This window comes from Phyllopteryx taeniolatus, chromosome 6 (assembly GCF_024500385.1).
Source record: "Phyllopteryx taeniolatus isolate TA_2022b chromosome 6, UOR_Ptae_1.2, whole genome shotgun sequence".
Classification (NCBI taxonomy): domain Eukaryota; kingdom Metazoa; phylum Chordata; class Actinopteri; order Syngnathiformes; family Syngnathidae; genus Phyllopteryx; species Phyllopteryx taeniolatus.
In genome coordinates this window covers 1,320,316-1,341,347 of record NC_084507.1, presented here as the reverse complement: position 1 = coordinate 1,341,347, position 21,032 = coordinate 1,320,316, and the positions used below count along the sequence as shown (strand labels likewise).

The window sequence follows — 21,032 nt, the reverse complement described above, 5'->3', positions numbered from 1 at the left end:
AGGCCAGTGACTTGACCTGGAAGAATTTTCCATTTGCCTTCCAAAAGGTCTGAGTTGCTTCCGCACCATCACATCAGTAGCGTTTGGCTGAATGTGAGCACAGTTATAATTGTAAAATCTCAGAATTCACCCGCTAATTTCTGTCAGCAGTCACATCAATAAACGGCAATGAGCCCGTTCCATTAGTGATCATGCATGCCCATGCCAACGGTTGACACAAGTTGTTCCGTTACTTCTCCATACAGTACTTTCCATCATTCTGATAAAAATTGGCCAGGTTTCAGCTGATCACCATTCTGAATCTAGAACATAAGAGGATATTTTTAAATGTTTTATTTCAAATCCATTATGGTTGATTATGCAATGCTGTGTCCCAATACTTCTGGATGTAACTTCACTCTTTACTAATCATCTTGTTTTTCTTTTCTGAAATAAGAATACTTACAAATTGCCTTTCTGTTGAATATGCTTAATCTTACTCTTGTGTTTGCTTTGTTAAACATTTGACCACAAAGACCACAATTCCATTAGTTGTTAGTCTTTAGTAAAAACATTCAACATTTGATACATTCTTTTACAAAATGGCTACATTACTCATAATGCATTACATACAGTAGTATTTTATTAGTTTTTTTAAAAATAGAAAATACAAATGGGGAAATGCATACAACAGTTTCTGAACATCAGTTTGTGTCAGAATATTGAATATTGTATACTTATTTCAACAGATGACAGCTATCTACAGTATATACACATTTTACATTGCATATTTCAGGACATTCGAGGCAATAATCGCAATACCATCATCATACTTTATACAATAGAATTGCTGCTGGATCATGAATGTTATTTAATACAAAAATAAATGTTGGTCCTTTTAAAATATATATAAATCAAAAAAATCCATATAATGGAATATACTGTAAATAATTGGGGGGTGGTAAACAATACAACTTTAACAAATAACACTAACTTTCCAGATGGTTTAGCGCAGCTATGAACTTTAGTCATTTGCCACTATTAATATGAATAAATATTAATATATCAGCAATTCTATTGGATCTTTCTTCCTCAGAAGAAGGTTTTCCTTGCTCACGTGTGGGTGAGAAGCATGGTTCTAGACCCGCTGTGACCTGTGTAAAGTGCCTTGAGAAATCCGTTGTGAAATGGTGCCACACTAACAAATTTTGATAGAATTAAGGGAAGCGAGATGACTGGTACCTAGTAGGCCCGTACCACGAAAGGTGCAAATTATCATCCGAATGTAGGCACACTAAGCAGATATGGTGCTGACTGAATGGCCATCTTTGCTAGAACTCCGTTTCCTGCTTGTGTAGTACACGAACAGAGCTTTGAGGGGAACACAGCTGGCTGGAGACACCAGCAGAATTGCAATGCAGACTTGACCAAAAACAGGATATTCCATCACCACTGACTTTCCCTGAAAAGTAGATAGACGTACAGTTAGCGGTCAGCCTTAACATGATACATTGGAATGCAGTAATGGAAAACAAATTACATGTATTTTTGCTGGATTGAAAACATTTGGGTTTGACATGAAAAGATGAATATGAGACACAAGTGTCTTTTATTCCCAGGTATTTACATCTAAATCTAATACACAAGAAACACCCATTTTTGTGAGCAAAAATATCGGAACAGATACACTAAAATGGTTTGACATTTAGTTGCAGCAAGCCTGTGAACGATTGACAAACTTTTGCATTTTTCATTTGTGATGTTTTTGTAGGTTTTCATCATAGCCATTTTTCAGTTTGTTTGTTTCCTCTTTAGTATGTAAAATGCATGCTCTGTAGCGTTTAAGTATGGAGATTGACTTGGCCAGTCAAAAACCTTCCACTTCTTTCCTTTGATTAACTAGTTGTTGTTGTTTTGGTGATAGGTTTAAGGTCATTATCTGCATGATGAGGGATCTACCAATTAGTTTAGTTGCATCTTTCTTTGAAGGACCTGAAGTGGGATGCAAACATCAACTACACCCTCAGAGGATGTAATGCGTGGAGCTGCTGAGGAAGCAGAACCTGACAACACCTTTTCCAGCTCCTTCCCTCTGGTAGGTGCTATTGAACAATGCACATCAAAACCAGCAGAAATTCCAATAGCTTCTTTCCTCTTGTCATTAACTACTTAAACAGTTCATTAATAATTTCATAGTGACACTTTGAAAATTTTGCACATCTTTGTAGTGCCATGTAGTGCCATTATTACTGTATTCATCTCTTCCTCTGTCACTCAGCATCATGTTGTCAGTATTATTGCACTACTGGTAAAGGAATTTTTGTCTCATTAGTCCTTTGTCTAGGAATGTTTGGGGGCTCATCTCTGTACATTTTGTCAAATTCCCACCTGGCATTCCCATTTTTATTTTCTTTGCTAAGTAGTGGTTTACATCTTCTGGTGTACCCTCTGTACTTTGGCTCAGGTGATAGAGTGGTCGTCTCCCAACCCAAAGATTGTGGGTTTGCTCCTCGGCCCCAGTGACCATGTCCAAGTATCCTTGAATAGGATACTGAACTCCCTGATGCTGAGTCATGAGTAGGTGAATGAGGAGACCGTGTTAAAGCACTTTTGAGTACCTTGAAGGTAGAAAAACACTATACAAGTGAGCCACATCTACTATTTGATTCTTTGTTCATGAAGTCCTCTGCATAAATTCACTCCCACTCCAAAGTTTGTTACTAAAGTCACTAACAGTTGTTTTAGGCTCTTCTTTACCCCTCTTAAAATGTTTGTTGTTAACGGAAAACTGAAAAGGTGAAAAAGAGTTTAACACGATATCTCAACAATTCAGGACAAAATTGTTCTCAGTCTTTGCACGTATTACATATTTAGAAACAAAACATGGGAATGACTTTACAGTCCCTTTAAGGAATGTAACCTGAGACCTTTGTCTCATACACTAAACCTGAACTGCTTCAGTTTTGGATATGGACATATTACTTACTGCAATTTTGTGATTTTGTGCTATGACAGGTTTGTTGATATGTGCTAGGAAGGAATTGAACTGATGCATTGTTCAATTACAAAAAATGAGATACCAGCTTATGCAATGCTACACACACATAAAACTAAACGTAATGCAAGCGAAGGTACAACAATTTCCATATTGTGTTGTATCTATAAAAAGTTGGAAACTGTAAAAAAAATGTAAATGTTTTGTGCACACATTTAAACAGTTTGATAGAGCATCATGCTACATGAACAAACAAATAAAAAGTTTACCAGCTCCTTGTTCCATGCTTGGTAAGTGGGTGTCCCTCCTCTAATATAGCTCACGATATAGAAGATGAAGAGGCATATTAGGACTAGGGGACCGACTATCTTCCACATGATCTTAAAGTACCAATTTGGACGGTGGCCAATCATGTCTTCTATGTCTTTTTCAAACCTGCAATAAGCAGATGATCATTTCAGCAAACATCACATTGGTATTTGCACAACATAGTGATTAAAATGCATAGTGAATAGAGAACAATGTTAACATACTGACCTTTTAATTCCATAAAGGTAACTGACAGTTAGAATCTCAATGATGACGACAAAGAGCAGGGCGAAAGATGCTCCATATTCATTGAACATGGTAAACCAGTAATTTCCAGATGGGGTGGTAAAGCCCAGCCCGAGCAGCAGCAGGATTAGACACAATGTCCCTGAAAAGAAAACAGAGCACACGGGTAATGTATAGCCAAGTGAAAGAAAAACTTGAAAATGTGGTGGGCCAATAAAGTTTCGCACGTTTAGATTGATTACCATTAAAACATTGACACATGGCGACAGACCACTAGAAACACTGTTTCAAGCTACAGACCCAAAAGGTCCAACAGCAGTTAGAAGTTGGTCTGAAAGCTGAAACAGTATTCCGAGAAAGAGGGCTCAGTATGTAAACATCATTTGTGAGCTGTTGAACACAACGGAATGGATCAACTACAGTCAAGGTATACTGTAGTTCAACAACATGAACGCTTTCTCCAAAAGAGTTATAACGGACATGCGTATAAAGATGACACCCAGCGCCCCAGTCTCGTGCTGTTCCGCATACCTGCCTCCACTGCCTCGCTGAACCAGTCTGCGTACACAAGACAGCTAAGGAAAACCTTGTCTGTTTATCAAAGAAGAAGCACGGGAGGATTAACTTCGCACACAGACGCTAAATGAATAACCAGCCAGTCCCAAGTAGCTCATCAGAGGCCGGAGCCCCCTTTGTTGAGGGCTGCCTCTCGTTCGACCAACTTGCCGAAGACCGGCTCAGCCAGGATGCCCCACCTCTCACCACGAGGTGGCGAGGACACATCGGGCCCTTCCCCGCCGCAGGACACCCTGCCGGGGCTCCGAGCTACCCTTTTGGGTGCCTGGGCAAACTCCGTTGGGAAGGTAGCGGGCAGCACAGGTCCGCTCCAAACGTCTTGCGAAGAGCGACATCTGGGCTCCGGCCGCCCTGCCTGGGAACCAATTTTTTTTTTCCTGGTCTTTTTTCCCCCCTCCCTCCTTTTCCGCCAAATTCACCCGTTCCCTGTGCGGACCGGACCAGCCAAACATTCGGGAGATCGACCCGCCTGCCTAAATTCTGTTCCACGCAACTTAAGTCCAGCTTCTGGTCTACTAAAAGTACAGATTAGTGCATATTTGGGTTTAAATTAACGAGAACTGGAACCCCCAGCGATATGCCTTGTCATCCCTTGCTCATTCCCAACATCACAAGTCAGTCTCCTTTGCCAATGTTTGTCTGTCCTTTGTGTTTTCTTTCCTGCATTGTTCCCCTGGTAGATTCCCATGTTAAATTTAATTAAATTTTCTATAAAAATTCACTACCTGTATCATTTGTGTGTGTTTGGGTTCGACAAATGACCTCTGGTTTTCGAGACCTCTTATCTAATTCATGTAGCAACCTTCAGATTACGAGACTGATAAAAGGTTTGTCGTCGCTTTTTCCTAAATTTTATACATCTAAAAAGTGACGTGGTGCTCCTTTTCGAGACAAAATAGATTGATTTATCACGCTGAAACTTAAAATTACGCTAAACTGGAAATAACCCAGGCGTCACTTCTGGCTTATTCTTTTCTCCTAAATTAATAAATTTTTTTCTCAACCATATACGCTACAGAATGTACATGGGACAAGAGTTTTTCACTTTCAGAGCTCTCAGTACCATGAGGCACATGAGGCCACAATTGCGGTTTCTGTAATCTGTGTTTTTTTTTTTTTTTTTTTTTTTTATGGGAGCAGGTGATTGGCCTACTCTCCAACCCCCAGGACTGGGTATTCCTAAGTGGTCTCCCATCCAAGTATTAACCAGGGCCGGCGCTGCTTAGCTTCCGAGATCAGGCATTTTCAGGACAATATGGGGTCATGGGACAAAAGAAGAGTCAAAAATTTAATAAAAGGTACAACCCCAATTCCAATGAAGTTGGGATATGTTAAACATAAATAAAAACAGAATACAATGATTTGCAAATCATGTTCAAACTAGAGGGCGGCACGGTGGCGGACTGGTTAGACCGTCAGCCTCACAGTTCTGTGGACCTGGGTTCAATCCCCGGCCCCGCCTGTGTGGAGTTTGCATGTTCTCCCCGTGCCTGTGTGGGTTTTTTCCGGACACTCCGGTTTCCTCCCACATCCCAAAAACATGCATTAATTGGTGACTATAAATTGCCCGTAGGTGTGACTGTGAGTGCGAATGGTTGTTTGTTTGTATGTGCCCTGCGATTGGCTGGCAACCAGTTCAGGGCGTACCCCGCCTCCTGCCCGATGACAGCTGGAAATAGGCTCCAGCACGCCCGCGACCCTAGTGAGGAGAAGCGGCTCAGAAAATGGATGGATGGATGTTCAAACTATATTTAATTGAATACACTACAAAGACAAGATTATTTAATGTTCAAACTGATAAACTTTATTGTTTTTACCAAATAATCATTAACTTAGAATTGTATGGTTGCAACACGTTCCAAAAAAGCTGGGACAGTGGCAAACAAGACTGAGAAAGTTAAGGAATGCTCATCAAACACCTGTTTGGAACATCCCACAGGTGAACAGGCTAATTGGGAACAGGTGGGTGCCATGATTGGGTATAAAAGGAGCTTCCCTGAATTGCTCAGTCATTCACAAGCAAAGATGGGGCGAGGTGATAAAATAGTCGAACAGTTTAAAGACAATGTTCCTCAATGTATAATTGCAAGGAATTTAGGGATTTCATCATCTACGGTCCATAATATCAAAAGGTTCAGAGAATCTGGAGAAATCACTGCATGTAAGTGGCAAGGCCGAAAAGCAACATTGAATGCCCGTGACCTTCGATCCCTCAGGCGGCACTGCATCAAAAACCCACATCAATGTGTAAATGATATCACCACATAGGCTCAGGAACACTTCGGAAAACCAATGTCAGTAAATACAGTTCGGCGCTACATCCGTAAGTGCAACTTGAAACTCTACTATGCAAAGCAAGAGCAATTTATCAACAACACCCAGAAACGTCGCTGGCTTCTCTGGCCCGAGCTCATCTAAGATGGACTGATGCAAAGTGCAAAAGTGTTCTGTGGTCCGACGAGTCCACATTTCAAATTGTTTTTGGAAATTGTGGACGTCGTGTCCTGCGGGCCAAAGAGGAAAAGAAGCATCCGGACTGTTATGGACGCAAAGTTCAAAAGCCAGCATCTGTGATGGTATGGGGCTGTGTTAGTGCCAATGGCATGGGTAATTTACACATCTGTGAAGGCACCATTAATGCTGAAAGGTACATACAGGTTTTGGAGAAACATATGCTGCCATCCAAGCAATGTCGTTTTCATGGACGCCCCTGCTTATTCAGCAAGACAATGCCAAACCACATTCTGCACGTGTTACAACAGCGTGGCTTCGTAGTAAAAGAGTGCGGGTACTAGACAGACCTGTCTCCCATTGAAAATGTGTGGCGCATTATGAAGCGTAAAATACGACAATGGAGACCCCAGACTGTTGAACAGCTGAAGCTGTACATCAAGCAAAAATGGGAAAGAATTCCACCTACAAAGCTTCAACAATTAGTGTCCTCAGTTCCCAAACATTTATTGAATGTTGTTTAAAGAAAAGGTGATGTAACACAGTGGTAAACATGACCCTGTCCCAGCTTTTTTGGAATGTGTTGCAGCCATGAAATTCTAAGTTAATGATTACTTGCTAAAAACAATGAAGTTTATCAGTTTGAACATTAAATATCTTGTCTTTGTAGTGTATTCAATTAAATATAGGTTGAACATGATTTGCAAATCATTGTATTCTGTTTTTATTTATGTTTAACACAACATCCCAACTTCATTGGAATTAGGGTTGTATTTAAAAATAAAGTTTACTCAGGAATTGAGTAAATCAGTAACATAAAATGAATAGAACTTTGTTGCCTATTTTATTTTGGGAAAAATTTGCTATTTCTCCGTGAAGGTGGGAGTGACCTACCATTGGCTACAGGCGAAAGACAGGTTACATCAAGACTGCCACAAAGTACTTTAATGATCCATCCATCCATTTTCCTAATCGCTTATCCTCACTAGGGTCACAGGTGTGCTGGTGCCTATTTCAGCAAGAGGTAGGGTACACCCTGGACTGGTTGCCAGCCAATCGCAGGGCATATATAGACAAACAACCATTCACATTCACACCTACGGACAATTTAGAGTCTTAAATCAACCTACGATGCATGTTTTTGGAATGTGGGAGGAAACCAGAGTACCAGGAGAAAACATGGTGTGGGAGAGCATACAAACTCCATACAGGGAGGCCAGATTTGAACCCGGGACCTCAGAACTGAGAGGCAAAGAGCCATATGCAATTTTGTGTTTTGGTTGTTTGTGTTTGCCGATGTGTCCATGTGCCACATACTGTATACAGTATACTGCAGCTGTGATTCCCAACGACTGCGCTGCAGCACATTAGCAGGCCTACGCCCCGAGAGATCTCAGGTGTGCTGCGGGAAATTACCCAAATTCTGCTAATTGGTCCGCAAATGATTATTTATTTACTACAAAGAGTTGGTTTATCTGACTACCATTTACTGTTATTGTTTTAATTCAATCAGATGTTTTGACAGTTGGGGTATTTAATTCTGGCACGGTGGAAGACTGGTTAGCACATCTCCTTATCATAATCAGGGTTGGGAGGGTTACTTTAGAAATGTATTCCGATACAGTGACTAGGTACCTGTTAAAAACATCATCCAAGTACCACAATATTCAAGTAATGTTACCTAACTAACAGTGGTCGCTGATGGTGTAGTGGTACATTCGCCTGACTTTCGTGCTGGCAGCGTTGGTTCAGTTCCCACTCAGTGACAGTGTGAAGGCTTGCCTGTGTTTATGTGTGGCCTGGTGACCAGTTCAGGGTGTAGTCTACTTTTTGCCTGATGTCATCTGGGATAAGCTCCAGCACCTCGTGACCCCGAACAGGATGAGTGGTATTGAGAATGGATGGATGGATGTAAATTGATTACTTCCAGGTACTTTTGGATTAATCCAACTGACTACATAAATTCAACATCAATAACATATATATATATAGATCTGTATTTTCTGTCACGTTCTTTAAATGTTTTTAATATCCATGTTTTTGGAATGCGGGAGCGCGAGGAACACAGAGTACCTGGGATTCAAATCCGAAACCTGAGAACAGTGAGACAGACGTGCAAGCTTCATAAAAAATGATTTAAAACCTATCCACATGACTCAGTGTGTGTGATATATGAAGTGAAATGTAAAAACAGAGGACTTATTCAACTTATGAATGCAGCCTTTGCAGTTAGCGGTAGCTTAACCCTTCCACTCACTGACACACACACGCAGGCACGCACGCCTCCCACTTTATGACACGATGATGCACTGCTAATTCTGGAAAAGGTTGGGGCTCAAAATCAACTACCGGCCTCTCACCACATTAAAATTGTAATCCTGCAAAATAATTCACATTTTTAATAAATGTAACTGTCATCTGATTCCGTTCCCCCCCCCCCCCCCCCCCCCCCCCAGTAACTGTAAAGAATACAGTTATTATTTTTGTATTCTGATAACGTAATCCCATTACATGTACTCCGTTACTACCCAAGCCTCGTCATACTCTAGCTCAAATCACTTTTGGGAGCTGTTCTGTTTAATGCTTATGCTGCTATGGCTTTTTGTTACCATGATGACCAGGGGGGCACTTTTCTAAACCCTCAAGAAACCATCCATCATTCCATCTTTTATACAGCTTATCCTCATTAGGGTCGCAGGTGTGCTGGAGCCTATCCCAACTGACTTCAGGCAACTTTTTAAAAATGTATTTTATTTTATCTTATTTATTTTTGTATTCTTTGATTATTAATTTATTTATAAGTCTTGACACTTATTGGGCTAATCTGGGTCCTTGGGTATCAAACTTCGCACCATGCCATGTGTAAATGTGTGTCGGTATGATAATTGAAGTTCTTGAATCCTTGCAAACCAGCAAGCTTACTTTTTCAATAGCAGCTCGCTGGTGAATAATGCAATATTGTACAAGTACCTTGAGTAAGTCAAACGGCAGAAAGGTATAAAAAATCAAAACGTGTGGCCTTTGCAGCAGAGTACCCAAGAAAAATCCACACATACTGAAAGGCTTGACTAAAGAAGTACGTTATTACCAAAGAAACATAAAAAAAAAAAAATACAGTGTATCAAACAATATCTAGCCAGGTCTTACCGTTTAACACTTCATTGCTAACATTAGACAGCATCTTAAAGTCACGTAGTGGGGTGGTGATGGCGGTCATGTTGCCTAGCATGCTGCCCATTCCCAGAAGCAGGAGCATGAAGAAGTACAGCACTGACCATAACTGAGGCAGGGGCAAGTTTTGAATGGCTTCGGTGTAAACAATGAAGGCAAGACCAACCCCTTCCACTGCCTGAAAAAGATGAGAGAGAAAAACAAAGTTCCGTGATAAGAGTTTATGACTCCAATTTACCTTGATTTGGCCTCCTAGAAGATTGTGTATGAAGATGGACTTTACTCAAGAAAGAAGTGGTAAAGGAAAACTACTATCTATAAAACAACTTTTAAGTTGTGACTATACCGTACATGATCTTTGATGACCTCTCACCCTACCACGATCATGTAAGACAGGTATCTTTGATTGGATGTCAATAGCGGTTTTGTTCATAAGAAATTCACAAGTTCATAAAATCAAGAAATAATACCTGATGATTGCTGATAAAACTTCATTCATCAGTGTCATATACTGTATATTTTTTATGTCATTTTTTTGTTGAGTATTGGGAGATAATTCCCCGGTTTTGGAACCAGTCGAAGAACAAATCATTTGCTCTTTATTTTTTCACCTTATTACTTAATCCTCATGGTTCCATTTCATGAAAATTAACCACTGCCCACCATGCCCCTCTCTACTGGGGCCAATACCGAATATGCCTGTTGTTACCTTGACGACCAGGGGTGGTGAACGGAGGTGCGACAAGGCAAACGGCTTCTACTTGGGGAAGCGTAGCCTAGCATATGAAGAAAAATGCAAATGCTCATAAAGACAATAAAAGGATCAATTTTATTTTCCCATCATTACCAAGCTGCCAAATCACACTTTCAATTAATGTAGCAGATCCGTGCATGTGGCACAGGCAACGGGAATACTGCAAAAATCCAGACCTAATTACTGAAGTAATTAAAATGTATTGCGATTGGCTGGCGACCAGTTTAGGGTGTACCCCGCCTTTCGCACGAAGATAGCTGGGATAGGCTCCAGCATGCCCATGACCCTAGTGAGGATGAGTGGAACGGAGGATGAATGAATGAATGATTAAAATGTAAATTATAATATTTTAATCATTTAAGCTAGAAAGTGTTGCAACTAAAACCCCAATTCCAATGAAGTTGGGACGTTGTGTTAAACATAAATAAAAACAGAATACATTCATTCATTCATCTTCCGTTCCGCTTATCCTCACTAGGGTCGCGGGCAGGCTGGAGTCTATCCCAGCAATCTTCGGGCGAGAGGCGGGGTACACCCTGAACTGGTTGCCAGCCAATCGCAGAAAACAGAATACAATGATTTGCAAATCATGTTCAACCCATATTTGAACCACTACAAAGACAAGATGTTTAATGTTCAAACTGATGAACTTGATTGTTTTTAGCAAATAATCATGAACTTAGAATTTTATGGCTGCAACACGTTCCAAAAAAGCTGCGACAGGTGGCATAAAAGACTGAGAAAATTGAGGAATGCTCATCAAACACCTGTTTGGAACATCCCACAGGTGAACAGGCTAATTGGGAACAGGTGGGTGCCGTGATTGGGTATAAAAGGAGCTTCCCTGAATTGTTCAGTCATTCATAAGCAAAGATGGGGCGGGGTTCACCTCTTTGTGAACAAGTATGTGAGAAAATAGTCGAACAGTTTAAGGACTATTTTCCTCAATGTACAATTGCAAGGAATTTAGGGATTTCATCATCTACAGTCCATAATATCATCAAAAGGTTCAGAGAAATCACTGCATGAGCAACCGTGACAGAGCATGCTTACACAAAGTGTGAAATATAATTGCTGATTACCTCCACCAAGAATGAAAAGTGTAAGGCTAAAGGCTTCTTTATACATGTGGGGGCGGCGACCGCGGTGACGTCACGCAGTTTGCCTTTATAACCTGCAGTTCTCCTCCAAGTCAGGGGTGTCGCTACAGCTGGTATTGGCTAGGACACCACGGTGGAGTTTCCTCTGCATTTTTTGGCCATTTCCGGTAGTCGTTTTTACTTTACTTTCCGTAACAAGGAACAAAGCAACAACAATGGCGAGAACAAATGGACCTAGATGACCAGATGATACGTTTAATTATGCTGCAAAATCGATCGAGAAGGCGGCGGCGTAGGTGCTATGTGGAACCGGGAGAAACGCTGATTACATCATCACAGCATGTGACTAAAACGGACCAATCACGAGGCATTCTACACGCAGCAACAATTTTTGCCGTGTGCGCGTCAAGCTACGCACAGGGGCCGCGCGGGCCAATTCGTCGGTCACGTGATGCAACCGCGACGGCGGGAGTATAAAGAAGCCTTAAGAGTTTTATTGGCAGTTGTTGGCTGGTTTGTTTAACACATGCAGCAGCAGAGGAGCTCTTTGTCCAACAGACTCATATCTATGAGGGGCAGTCAAAAAGTAACAAGCCCAGTAAGTCCCAATGTAATTTAACCTTATAATAATTGAATTTCTTTTCAGAAAATGTCAGTTTGTAGTTTAAAAAATACTTGTTTGAAGGTTTATTTTTTTAAAAGTTTTGTTTAAGCCTCTCGTCTTCCTGTCAGCTATTTAGGAAACGAGGTCATTGTTGGATGCCAGTCAGATGCAGAGCGCTGCGATTGAATTTATTGCTTTGGAAGGGGACCACCACTAAACATTTTCAAAAGGTTTCTGCTACTGATGGGCAGCCAACAATGAGCTCCTTCCAAAATGACAGAAAGGAAGACAACAGGCTGAAACAAAGCTTTTTTTCAATAAACCGTCAAACAAGTATTTACTGTAAACTACAAGCTGTGAACATTTGAGAAAAAACTAAATATAGTAGTAAGTTAACTTAAATTGGGGTCATTACTTTTTGACTATACCTGGCACTAACTATGCATTGATAAAAACAAAGACGCATTTATTGTGTTGTAAGAGGAGTAGAATGTTGGAGAACATACTGTGTCTAGTTCATCCCTAATGTCACAGTCTTCCAGTTTATTGCCAAGTTCAGCAAACTGCTCCGGGTATGTTGCATTGAGTGTTTTAACCCAGTCGAACACATTGTCCATGTTGATAGTGTCCTCTGCGAGATTAAAGGTATTTAGCAGCAATATGCGTGTCCTGGAAGAGGAGATTGTAGTACTGTTCACTCGTTACACAGACATTTGACAATTACCTCAGACTAACGCCATCAGTCATTCACTATTTCCTTGGGCTTTATGAACACCCAAGGTCTAACTTGCATTGATTACATTTGGATCATCATTCATACACAACAGTGAGCAAACCACCCACTCACCTCTCCAGGCAGTTCTCATAGTTAACTGTTGCTTTAAACCCGTAGATGGAAAATGTGACGATGGAAGCAAAGATTGAGGTTCCACTGTTGATTATGGAGACAATGATGGCCTGGTGCTCAAAATTGTTGTTGTACTGGTTGTAGCTGGAAAATGCTATAAGCGAGCCAAATCCCAAACCCAGAGAAAAAAAAATTTGAGTGGCAGCATTTATCCATGCAGTGGGATTGGCCAGTTCTTCAATCTAAAAGCATGTAAACACATGGGTAAACATATAGATAACACATTCAAACACAATTTGCATTCTCCTTGGCCACAGTAGGAATCAACATATGCCAACAGTTCGTCAGCCAAATGCAACACTGTAATATATTTTTGTTATAGCTACATGTCATGTAATAATGACATAATTAATACATCCTTACCTTGGGGGTGAACATATATGTGATGCCATTGATGGCACCAGGAAGAGTCAAACCCCTGATGAGGTAGATAATGAGGACCACATACGGAAATGTTGCAGTAAAGTAAACCACCTGTAGACAGAGTCAAACAACAAATATTTGTTCCGAGTTCATCATGTCAATCCTTCGAAGGATTAGCGGTTCGCTTGTGTTGTGTGTTTTTTTTGGAGGGGGGTTTCTTCACATATTCCACATATTCCAATGGAGGAACCAGCCTCAACAAGGTGTGTTAAGAGAAGAAGAATGTGAAAAAATAAGACTATATGCCAGAGAAAGATTAAAATGAAGAGGACTCATTGTCATGATCTGTGCCCTGCAGTTCCTCTGTGGAGCATAGGTGGCTCTTTGTGCCTCTTTTTTCCATCTTTCTTTCCAGCACTAATCACCTCCTCGCCTGCGCACCTGGTTCCAATCAGCACTCATCACTGCCTGCATTTAAGCCTGCCAGTTCCAGTGTTCGAGCACCAGAGTATTCTCGCTCCCACGCGGTACACTGGCCGACTCGTTACTCCTGCTCGTAAAAAAAGATTCCCTGATTACCCGTGCCTGAACTTACTCTCTGTTTTCCTCCTCCAGTGCCTTCCTGTGCCTCCTGCCACAACGCCCACACCAACCACACTGCCAAGCTCACTCACCTGCTAGCGCTCCAGTCTCCTGCATGCTCCCTGCTCCTCCGGACCCAGCTCAAGTCTTGGAGTTCTTGACCTTGCGCTTCACCCTAATAAAGCCTTTCCAACTGCTTCCTCAGTCTCAGTCTGCTTTTGGGTCCAGTCCAATATCGTTTGGTTACCAACCGTGACAGAATACGCTGGCCACCATGGACCCAGTGACTCCAGAAGCATTGAGAGAAGCACACATCGGTTGACAGGATACAAATCTCCAGCAAATCATGGACTCTATTAGCACCATTACACAGCAAGTATGCCTCATTTCTGCTCAGATGCATTCCGGAAAACCCCGCCTCTCCGAACCCTCCGTGAGTATTCCTACAGTCAGCTTCCCCAGGCTCTCAAGATCCATCCCACGTTTCATGTCTCTCTGCTCAAACCTTTCTCCACCAGTGCCACTCTTCCGGACCCAGTTCAAGTCTTGGAATTCTTGACTTTGCGCTTGACCCTAACAAACCCCTTCCAACTGCTTCCTCAGTCTCAGTCTGCTTTTGGGTACAGTCCAATATGGTTTGGTTAACCAACCGTGACACTCATGTTGTCAGTTCTCATCAAAGGCAGATTGAAAAGAAAGTTTTAACATTCAAACTTCTCTTACCTTCCCAGATGACTTTACTCCATGGATAATGAAGAGATAGGTTATCGCCCAGGCCAGCAGGAGACACAAAGCCTGGCTTGTGTGAATGCCTCCAGCCTCTTCAATAGAAGAAGAAATGTTCAGTGTTTCTCTAAAAAAGAAGTACTGAGTCGGAGAACCCTTTTGGCACTCTTCTATGGGTCCCGTCAGGTTGGAATTAACAGGGCACTCTGACCAGGGCAGCACAGACTGTGAATGCAAACATGAGAAATGTTATCGTAAAGGCCCAAATGAGCTCGGAATTTCCTATAGACGTTAATCATATCCAGTAAATTGTTATTTAGTAGCTCACTTGAAATGAATTAAAGAGGTACCAGAAACTCCATGCATTGATGATGTTGTAGTAGAGGCAAAGATACAGGGATGCCATAACACTAGCAAGACCTGAAATGAATGTGAAGATTAAGATTGTTTTAAAAGTGTGGCTTTTATTTCATTCATTTAAAAAAAATTTTTTTTACAGACGTCTGAGTTATTATACTGTACAAAATTAAAAAAAATAACAGAAAACTGTCACAGGTGGCAACATGTAATCGCCCTGAGAAAATCCCGAGAAAGAAGGAAAACCAATTGAAGAATTAAGTTAAAACAAGCAGGTCTTAAAAAAAAAAAAAACATCACTACTGTGATGGGTTGAATGGAGAGGGCAAATTTCATAAATAGGCATGTGTTCATGATGATAATGGTAATTCTTCTAGAGAAATAATCATCGCTGATGATTACCACCTGAGCAGAGATCATCATCTATTTTGCAGAGCATAATCTGAAAGTCACCTGAAAGTCTAGTCATGTGACTCGGTCATATCGGTGCATAGTATCGGAGCATTTTTATGACGACTGATACTGTACAGATGTACAGCATTGGCACCGATACTTGTATTGGTGATCGGTTCATCCCTAATGGACTGTAAATCAAATATGATACATTGGTTTTACACTTCCTGTTACATCTGTCCCTACATTACAACTTTCAAATTTCGACAATTTGGAGTTCAAATCACATAAAATTGTGTGAACCACACTGTGCAATATATATATTTTTTTCCATTTGTAATCCTCCTCACTTGAATGTTTACAGTGTGCAATACCTCTGCAACCTGCTATACATACTTATTTTTGTTTTTTATCTTTCATTATTCAAATTGTTCTTTTATCTGTTGCATTCTTTGTGTAAGTGGAGCTTAGTAAAAATTCATTTCTCAGTGTACCACTGTATTTTTTACTGTGCATATGACAATAAACAACTTGAATCTTCAACCATCCAGAATTGCAATATAAAATATGCCTCAAAACGTAAAGGTTGAATCATCATGTCAGACATCAGCAAATCTTACAAGTACTCAGCATATTTCACGAGACCTTAGTTCAGAAAGCATCGAAACGATTAACTACACATGGGTTACGTTTCATTTGTTTTTTTGTTTTTTTTTGGTAATTCCACCACATAAGGGTGCCAGGGATGACCATCAGGGATGATGATGGTGGCCATACAACCCAAAAAGGTTACAACACACGAGACTGACACACGTCTCTGTCCTGGCTCCTTCGTCCATTACTGTCTGGCTAAAGTGACAATAAGTCAACATCGTTCGTAAAAGAACAATGTACTCTCCACCACAAAGTCAGCTGTGTTTAGTGAATGAGAATGAGAAAGAATGACCTCCATGGAGCATGAGTTATCCACTTTTTGCAAGTTCACGACACATCAAGGGTGCTCACATAATTTGTTGTGTTTTTACTTTTTACAGTACAGCAGTTAAGGAGTTAGTTACGTATCTCCAAATTGCAACAATAACATGTTTGTTTCACGTACTTACCCACTCCTCCCAAATAAGGGCTAATGGCTGACCAGGCGCCGATGCTTCCCAAGCGCATCTTTTGACCAATGGCGAGCTCCATGTAGAAAAACGGCACACCCACAATAAACAGCATCACCAGATATGGAATCAAGAAACCCCCTGTTGGAGGCAAGCACAATTAGTCTTTTGTTGGTTCTATCAATTAAGGCGAATAATACGATTAGTATCTTGTAGTTGCTACAGGTTCTCTAGCTTTATTTTTTTTTCATGTAATACTGTAATTGAAAAAGTTCCCAAGCTCAAATCTTTGTGGTTAAGCTACTACCGCCCCTATAATGCTTATTATTCTGAGTCTGTACCTCTGTATCATCTACCACAAGTAGCCCGTCAATAAACACTTGAGAGTTTTATCTCTTGAACTTTGACATAATTAATAATGCACTCAGAATACACTAACGGCTAATGAACACGTGACTACAGTGGAAGCACTATGATACCTACAGTAAAAATCAGTCTATTGGATACATAGATTCGTTGATGTGACACTGCAACAGGAAATATGATTTGCGATACACCTAATAAAGATAAGCAGATAGCGCATAGCGTTTCTGTTGATGAGGGTGAATCTTTTCAATTGACTACTTACAAATTCATTAACAACAAGTACTTTCTTTCATATTCTCGATCAAATATACAGTCAATAGCAAAGTACATTTACTACATCATAAATGAGTCCAACAGAGTCACATACATTTCGTCCTTTTTTTCGAATTATAAATCCCGACAATGTGTATTCCAAATGGTTTCAGAAGGTTTAGGTTTTAGGTTCAGGGTGTACCCCGCCTCCTGCCCGAATATAGCTGGAATAGGCTCCAGAAGCCCGCGACCCTAGTGAGGATAAGCGGGAAAGAAAATGGATGGATGCATTGAAGATTCACACTAAACTACAGTAGTCCAAAAGTGAATCATGACATTTTAACATGACAGTACCATCAACTTTTCTACTATGCATTTCTAGCAATTACTCTGGGCTGTAATATGTGCCACTGGGAACTGAATTTGAATAATTTATATTTGAATTTGAAGTGCTAAACCTGAATAACTGCATTTGAAAAACAATTTGAATTTCATCCATCCATCCATCCATCCATTTTCTACCGCTTATCCGGGTCGGGTCGCGGGGGCAGTAGCTTCAGCAGGGACGCCCAGACTTCCCTCTCCCCAGCCACTTCATCCAGCTCTTCCGGGGGGATCCCGAGGCGTTCCCAGGCCAGCCGAAGGATGTAGTCTCTCCAGCGTGTCCTGGGTCGTCCTCGGGGTCTCCTCCCGGTGGGACATGCCCGGAACACCTCACCAGGGAGGCGTCCGGGAGGCATCCGAATCAGATGCCCCAGCCACCTCATCTGGCTCCTCTCAATGCGGAGGAGCAGCGGCTCTACTCTGAGATCCTCCCGGATGACCAAGCTTCTCACCCTATCTCTAAGGGAGAGCCCGGACACCCTGCGGAGGAAACTCATTTCAGCCGCTTGTATCCGGGATCTTGTTCTTTCGGTCACGACCCACAGCTCATGACCATAGGTGAGGGTAGGAACGAAGATCGACCGGTAAATTGAGAGCTTCGCCTTTCGGCTTAGCTCTTTCTTTACCACAACGGACCGATACAAAGTTCGCATCACTGCAGACGCTGCACCGATCCGCCTGTCGATCTCCCGTTCCATTCTTCCCTCACTCGTAAAGTGAATTTGAATTTGTATTGTTTAATTTGAAACATTGCATTAGAAGAGTCTTTTTTTTCTGAATAGTATAATTTGAAATTGAATTTATTAGTTTGGAACTGAAGTCCGTTCAACTTGAAAGCGAATGTAAGATTATTTGGTCCGCAATCAAAATTCCAATCTATATATTTTCACATTCAAGTTGAGCGTTTCAAATTCAATTCGACAAATTCAATTTCAAACTTCTGGGGTACTTTAGGAATAACGGTCATCATGCTGTTGTTCTCTTGTTACGTTTGTCTATTGTCATGTCATTAGCTCTTATCGCCTACCTTTACTGTGTGGCGCTTTAACAGATGAGAGGCTGCACGCTCTATAGAGCTCATTTATTTGCAGTGTCACTCCATGGTTCGGCCCGATAGTTTACGACATGCTATTGAGGTTTACAGCTCGCTTCAACTTTGTATCAACTCACAGTCTGATAAGGGTTTGTTTGGAAATTTTTACAACCCACCTACCTGACATTACAGGAATTGTGTCTTAATCTGTGTATTCAAATCTATCAAATTCAAACCTGTGGTCATCTCTCTTCCACGTATGTAGAAATGTGAAAATGTTAAACATTACATTTGAAACATTAAGGAAGTAGAACCATTTTCTCCCAGACAAAGAGCAAAGTAATATACTAATAACAACAAACTAAGTATATTATATTGGTATATATGATTATGATACATGTAATAATGATGATTTAAAAAAAAAAAAAAAAAAGTTATTAAATGAAAAAAAGAGCCTCTAGTCGTGTAATAAACTATAATGGTTTTAAACTTTTGGGGGTGGGGTTTAGAATTTGGAATTTTCACTTTCACTTAGCTTCAACAGTGAGAATTGTTGGGAGGATCATTGCGGGACAAACTGAAGTGAAAGCAAGAAAATAAATATTAGACTATTGAAATAATTGACACAAATCACAACTTTGGGGTATTTGGGCATACTGGTTGACAAGAAACTGACAGTTGTGTGTAATACAGGTCAACTGATCAAGAAAGTGTTATTTCTAAGTTTCTAAGTGTTTCTAAGTTTTTCTTGACCAAGTCATTTATCTGCCGGTTTGTCTCTTAATCTCAAACAAAAACAACAACAAAAAATAAAGATCGAGTTGCAGTCAGTCGCAAAATTAATTACATTCATTAAAAAAATAAATAAAAAAAATGACAACAGCAACAACACAGATTTTTAGAACTGATAAACAATTACAACCTTTGGCAAACAACACTGACGATTCGCTGCTCAATTCATCAAGCACATTCCCCCTTCCATTCTTATTAAATTCTCATTTTCAATTTAATTACTCAGTTTTATGAGTCAATTAATATTTTATGCCTTTATTTTTATTCTTCTTCTTATTATTATTTTAATGCAGTGGCCTCGGTGACAAATTGGGTCTTGAACTAAAAATAAGTAGTGCACTGAAAAAGCCTTTTGAATGGATAAAATTCAAACGTACATCGGTTGCTTAAAACGTGTTCAACTAACATATTATTTGATTATTTTCGAGGAAAAAGAAGAACATTTGAATCGTGTGCAACCGAAAATGAAGTTGTTTTTGTTGTTGTTGTTTTTTTTTCAGGGTAGGGAGCTTGTGAAATATTATAAGGACATTTGAGTTGGGTGATTTGAGGGCTAAGAAACGCGCCACTGCAGTATTTCCACGACGAACAGGACAAACGTGGTCTGGAGGTCTTACCTCCGCCGTGCATCTGGCACAGGTACGGGAATCTCCACACGTTGCCCAGTCCGACCGCATAGGAAACACAGGCCAATACGAACTGCAAGGGACTGTCCCAGTTGGGTCGAGCATCCTTTTCCATGTCTGCGTCTTTGCTCGGTGACTCGTCGGAAGGTTGTGTGAGGCGCCGGACCGCCTGCAGCCTTTTAACAGCTCCGTGATTGGAGCTGTTAAAAAGGGGGGGGGGGGGGGGGGGGGGAGTGGGCGGGGCTTCAACCCAGCCGAAGCCACTTCATGGGTTGACATTAAGTAAGCAGGCTGCACTGACCTACCAGGACAATACAATGACAGCAAATATGGCAGAACCTGACCATTGAGGGTTCTGTAAGACAATTTTGTTGTGAATCCCAAAATACCGCATTTGTAATTTGCCGTCATAGTTGATCAGAATCACATCCATCCATTCTTTTTCGCCATCGCTTATCCTCCCTAGAGTCGCCTCCAGACAATTTCGAGTCTTCAATTGACCTACCATGCATGTTTTTTTTTGCATGTGGGAGAAACCCACGCAGGCATGGGGAGAACATGGAAACTCCACACAGGCGGGGCTGGGATTTGAACCGGGATTTGAACCTCAGAACAGTGAGACAGATGTGCTAACCAGTTGCCCACTGTGCCGCCTTCAAAATCACATCATCTACAGATATGATGTATGATTGCTGTCTGTTTGATTAAATGAATACGTACAGTGGGAGGAAAAAGTACAGTATGTGAATTTGATTGAGATGCTGTGGACCTCTCCAGATTTAAGTGCACCACACCACTCGGGGGCACTGATACAAGTGGGTCTCACTTACTTGCATGGCAGTGCTCCTGAGGCCGGGCCCCCCAGGCTGGATGACTGCTTGGTGTTGGGGCCACTCCTTGGGTTGCCCCCCCCCCCCCCTATCATTCCCTTGTCAGGTGCCTCTATCCGCCCTCCTTTCCAAC

At 41.2% G+C, this 21,032-nt stretch overlaps 1 protein-coding gene and 1 long non-coding RNA gene across 3 annotated transcripts; one reads left to right on the top strand and one right to left on the bottom strand.

The window, feature by feature from the left end:
- Positions 1 to 600: 600 nt before the first annotated feature.
- Positions 601 to 20,235, bottom strand: LOC133479748 (sodium- and chloride-dependent transporter XTRP3-like). 2 transcript variants are annotated; one of them, XM_061777094.1, is made up of 11 exons: positions 20,061 to 20,235; positions 16,617 to 16,757; positions 15,092 to 15,183; positions 14,761 to 14,988; positions 13,456 to 13,566; positions 13,033 to 13,274; positions 12,692 to 12,854; positions 9,704 to 9,905; positions 3,512 to 3,671; positions 3,244 to 3,409; positions 601 to 1,441 (listed from the first exon to the last, which is right to left on the bottom strand). In XM_061777094.1, exons 1-11 carry the CDS (start codon positions 20,182 to 20,184, stop codon positions 1,274 to 1,276), a joined length of 1,797 nt encoding a protein of 598 aa, XP_061633078.1. In that variant the 5' UTR covers positions 20,185 to 20,235; the 3' UTR covers positions 601 to 1,273. The 2 variants fall into 2 exon arrangements, with proteins under 2 accessions (XP_061633078.1, XP_061633079.1); XM_061777095.1 differs by lacking the exon at positions 20,061 to 20,235 and having other exon boundaries at positions 15,114 to 15,183; positions 16,617 to 16,755.
- Positions 13,574 to 14,235, top strand: LOC133479749 (uncharacterized). Its single transcript, XR_009789060.1, has 3 exons — positions 13,574 to 13,718; positions 13,814 to 13,982; positions 14,071 to 14,235. It is a non-coding gene; the product is annotated as an uncharacterized LOC133479749 (long non-coding RNA).
- Positions 20,236 to 21,032: the final 797 nt, after the last annotated feature.

Bases quoted from the DNA above. Each gene is read 5' to 3' on its own strand.
- LOC133479748 (XM_061777094.1), bottom strand. From the start codon at position 20,184: ATGGAAAAGGATGCTCGACCCAACTGGGACAGTCCCTTGCAGTTCGTA. The intron at 15,184-16,616 runs GTAAGTACGTGA...CATTCATTTCAG, and splicing joins CCCTTATTTGGGAGGAGTGG to GTCTTGCTAGTGTTATGGCA. The intron at 3,672-9,703 runs GTAAGACCTGGC...TTTTCTTTTCAG, and splicing joins TAGCAATGAAGTGTTAAACG to GGACATTGTGTCTAATCCTG.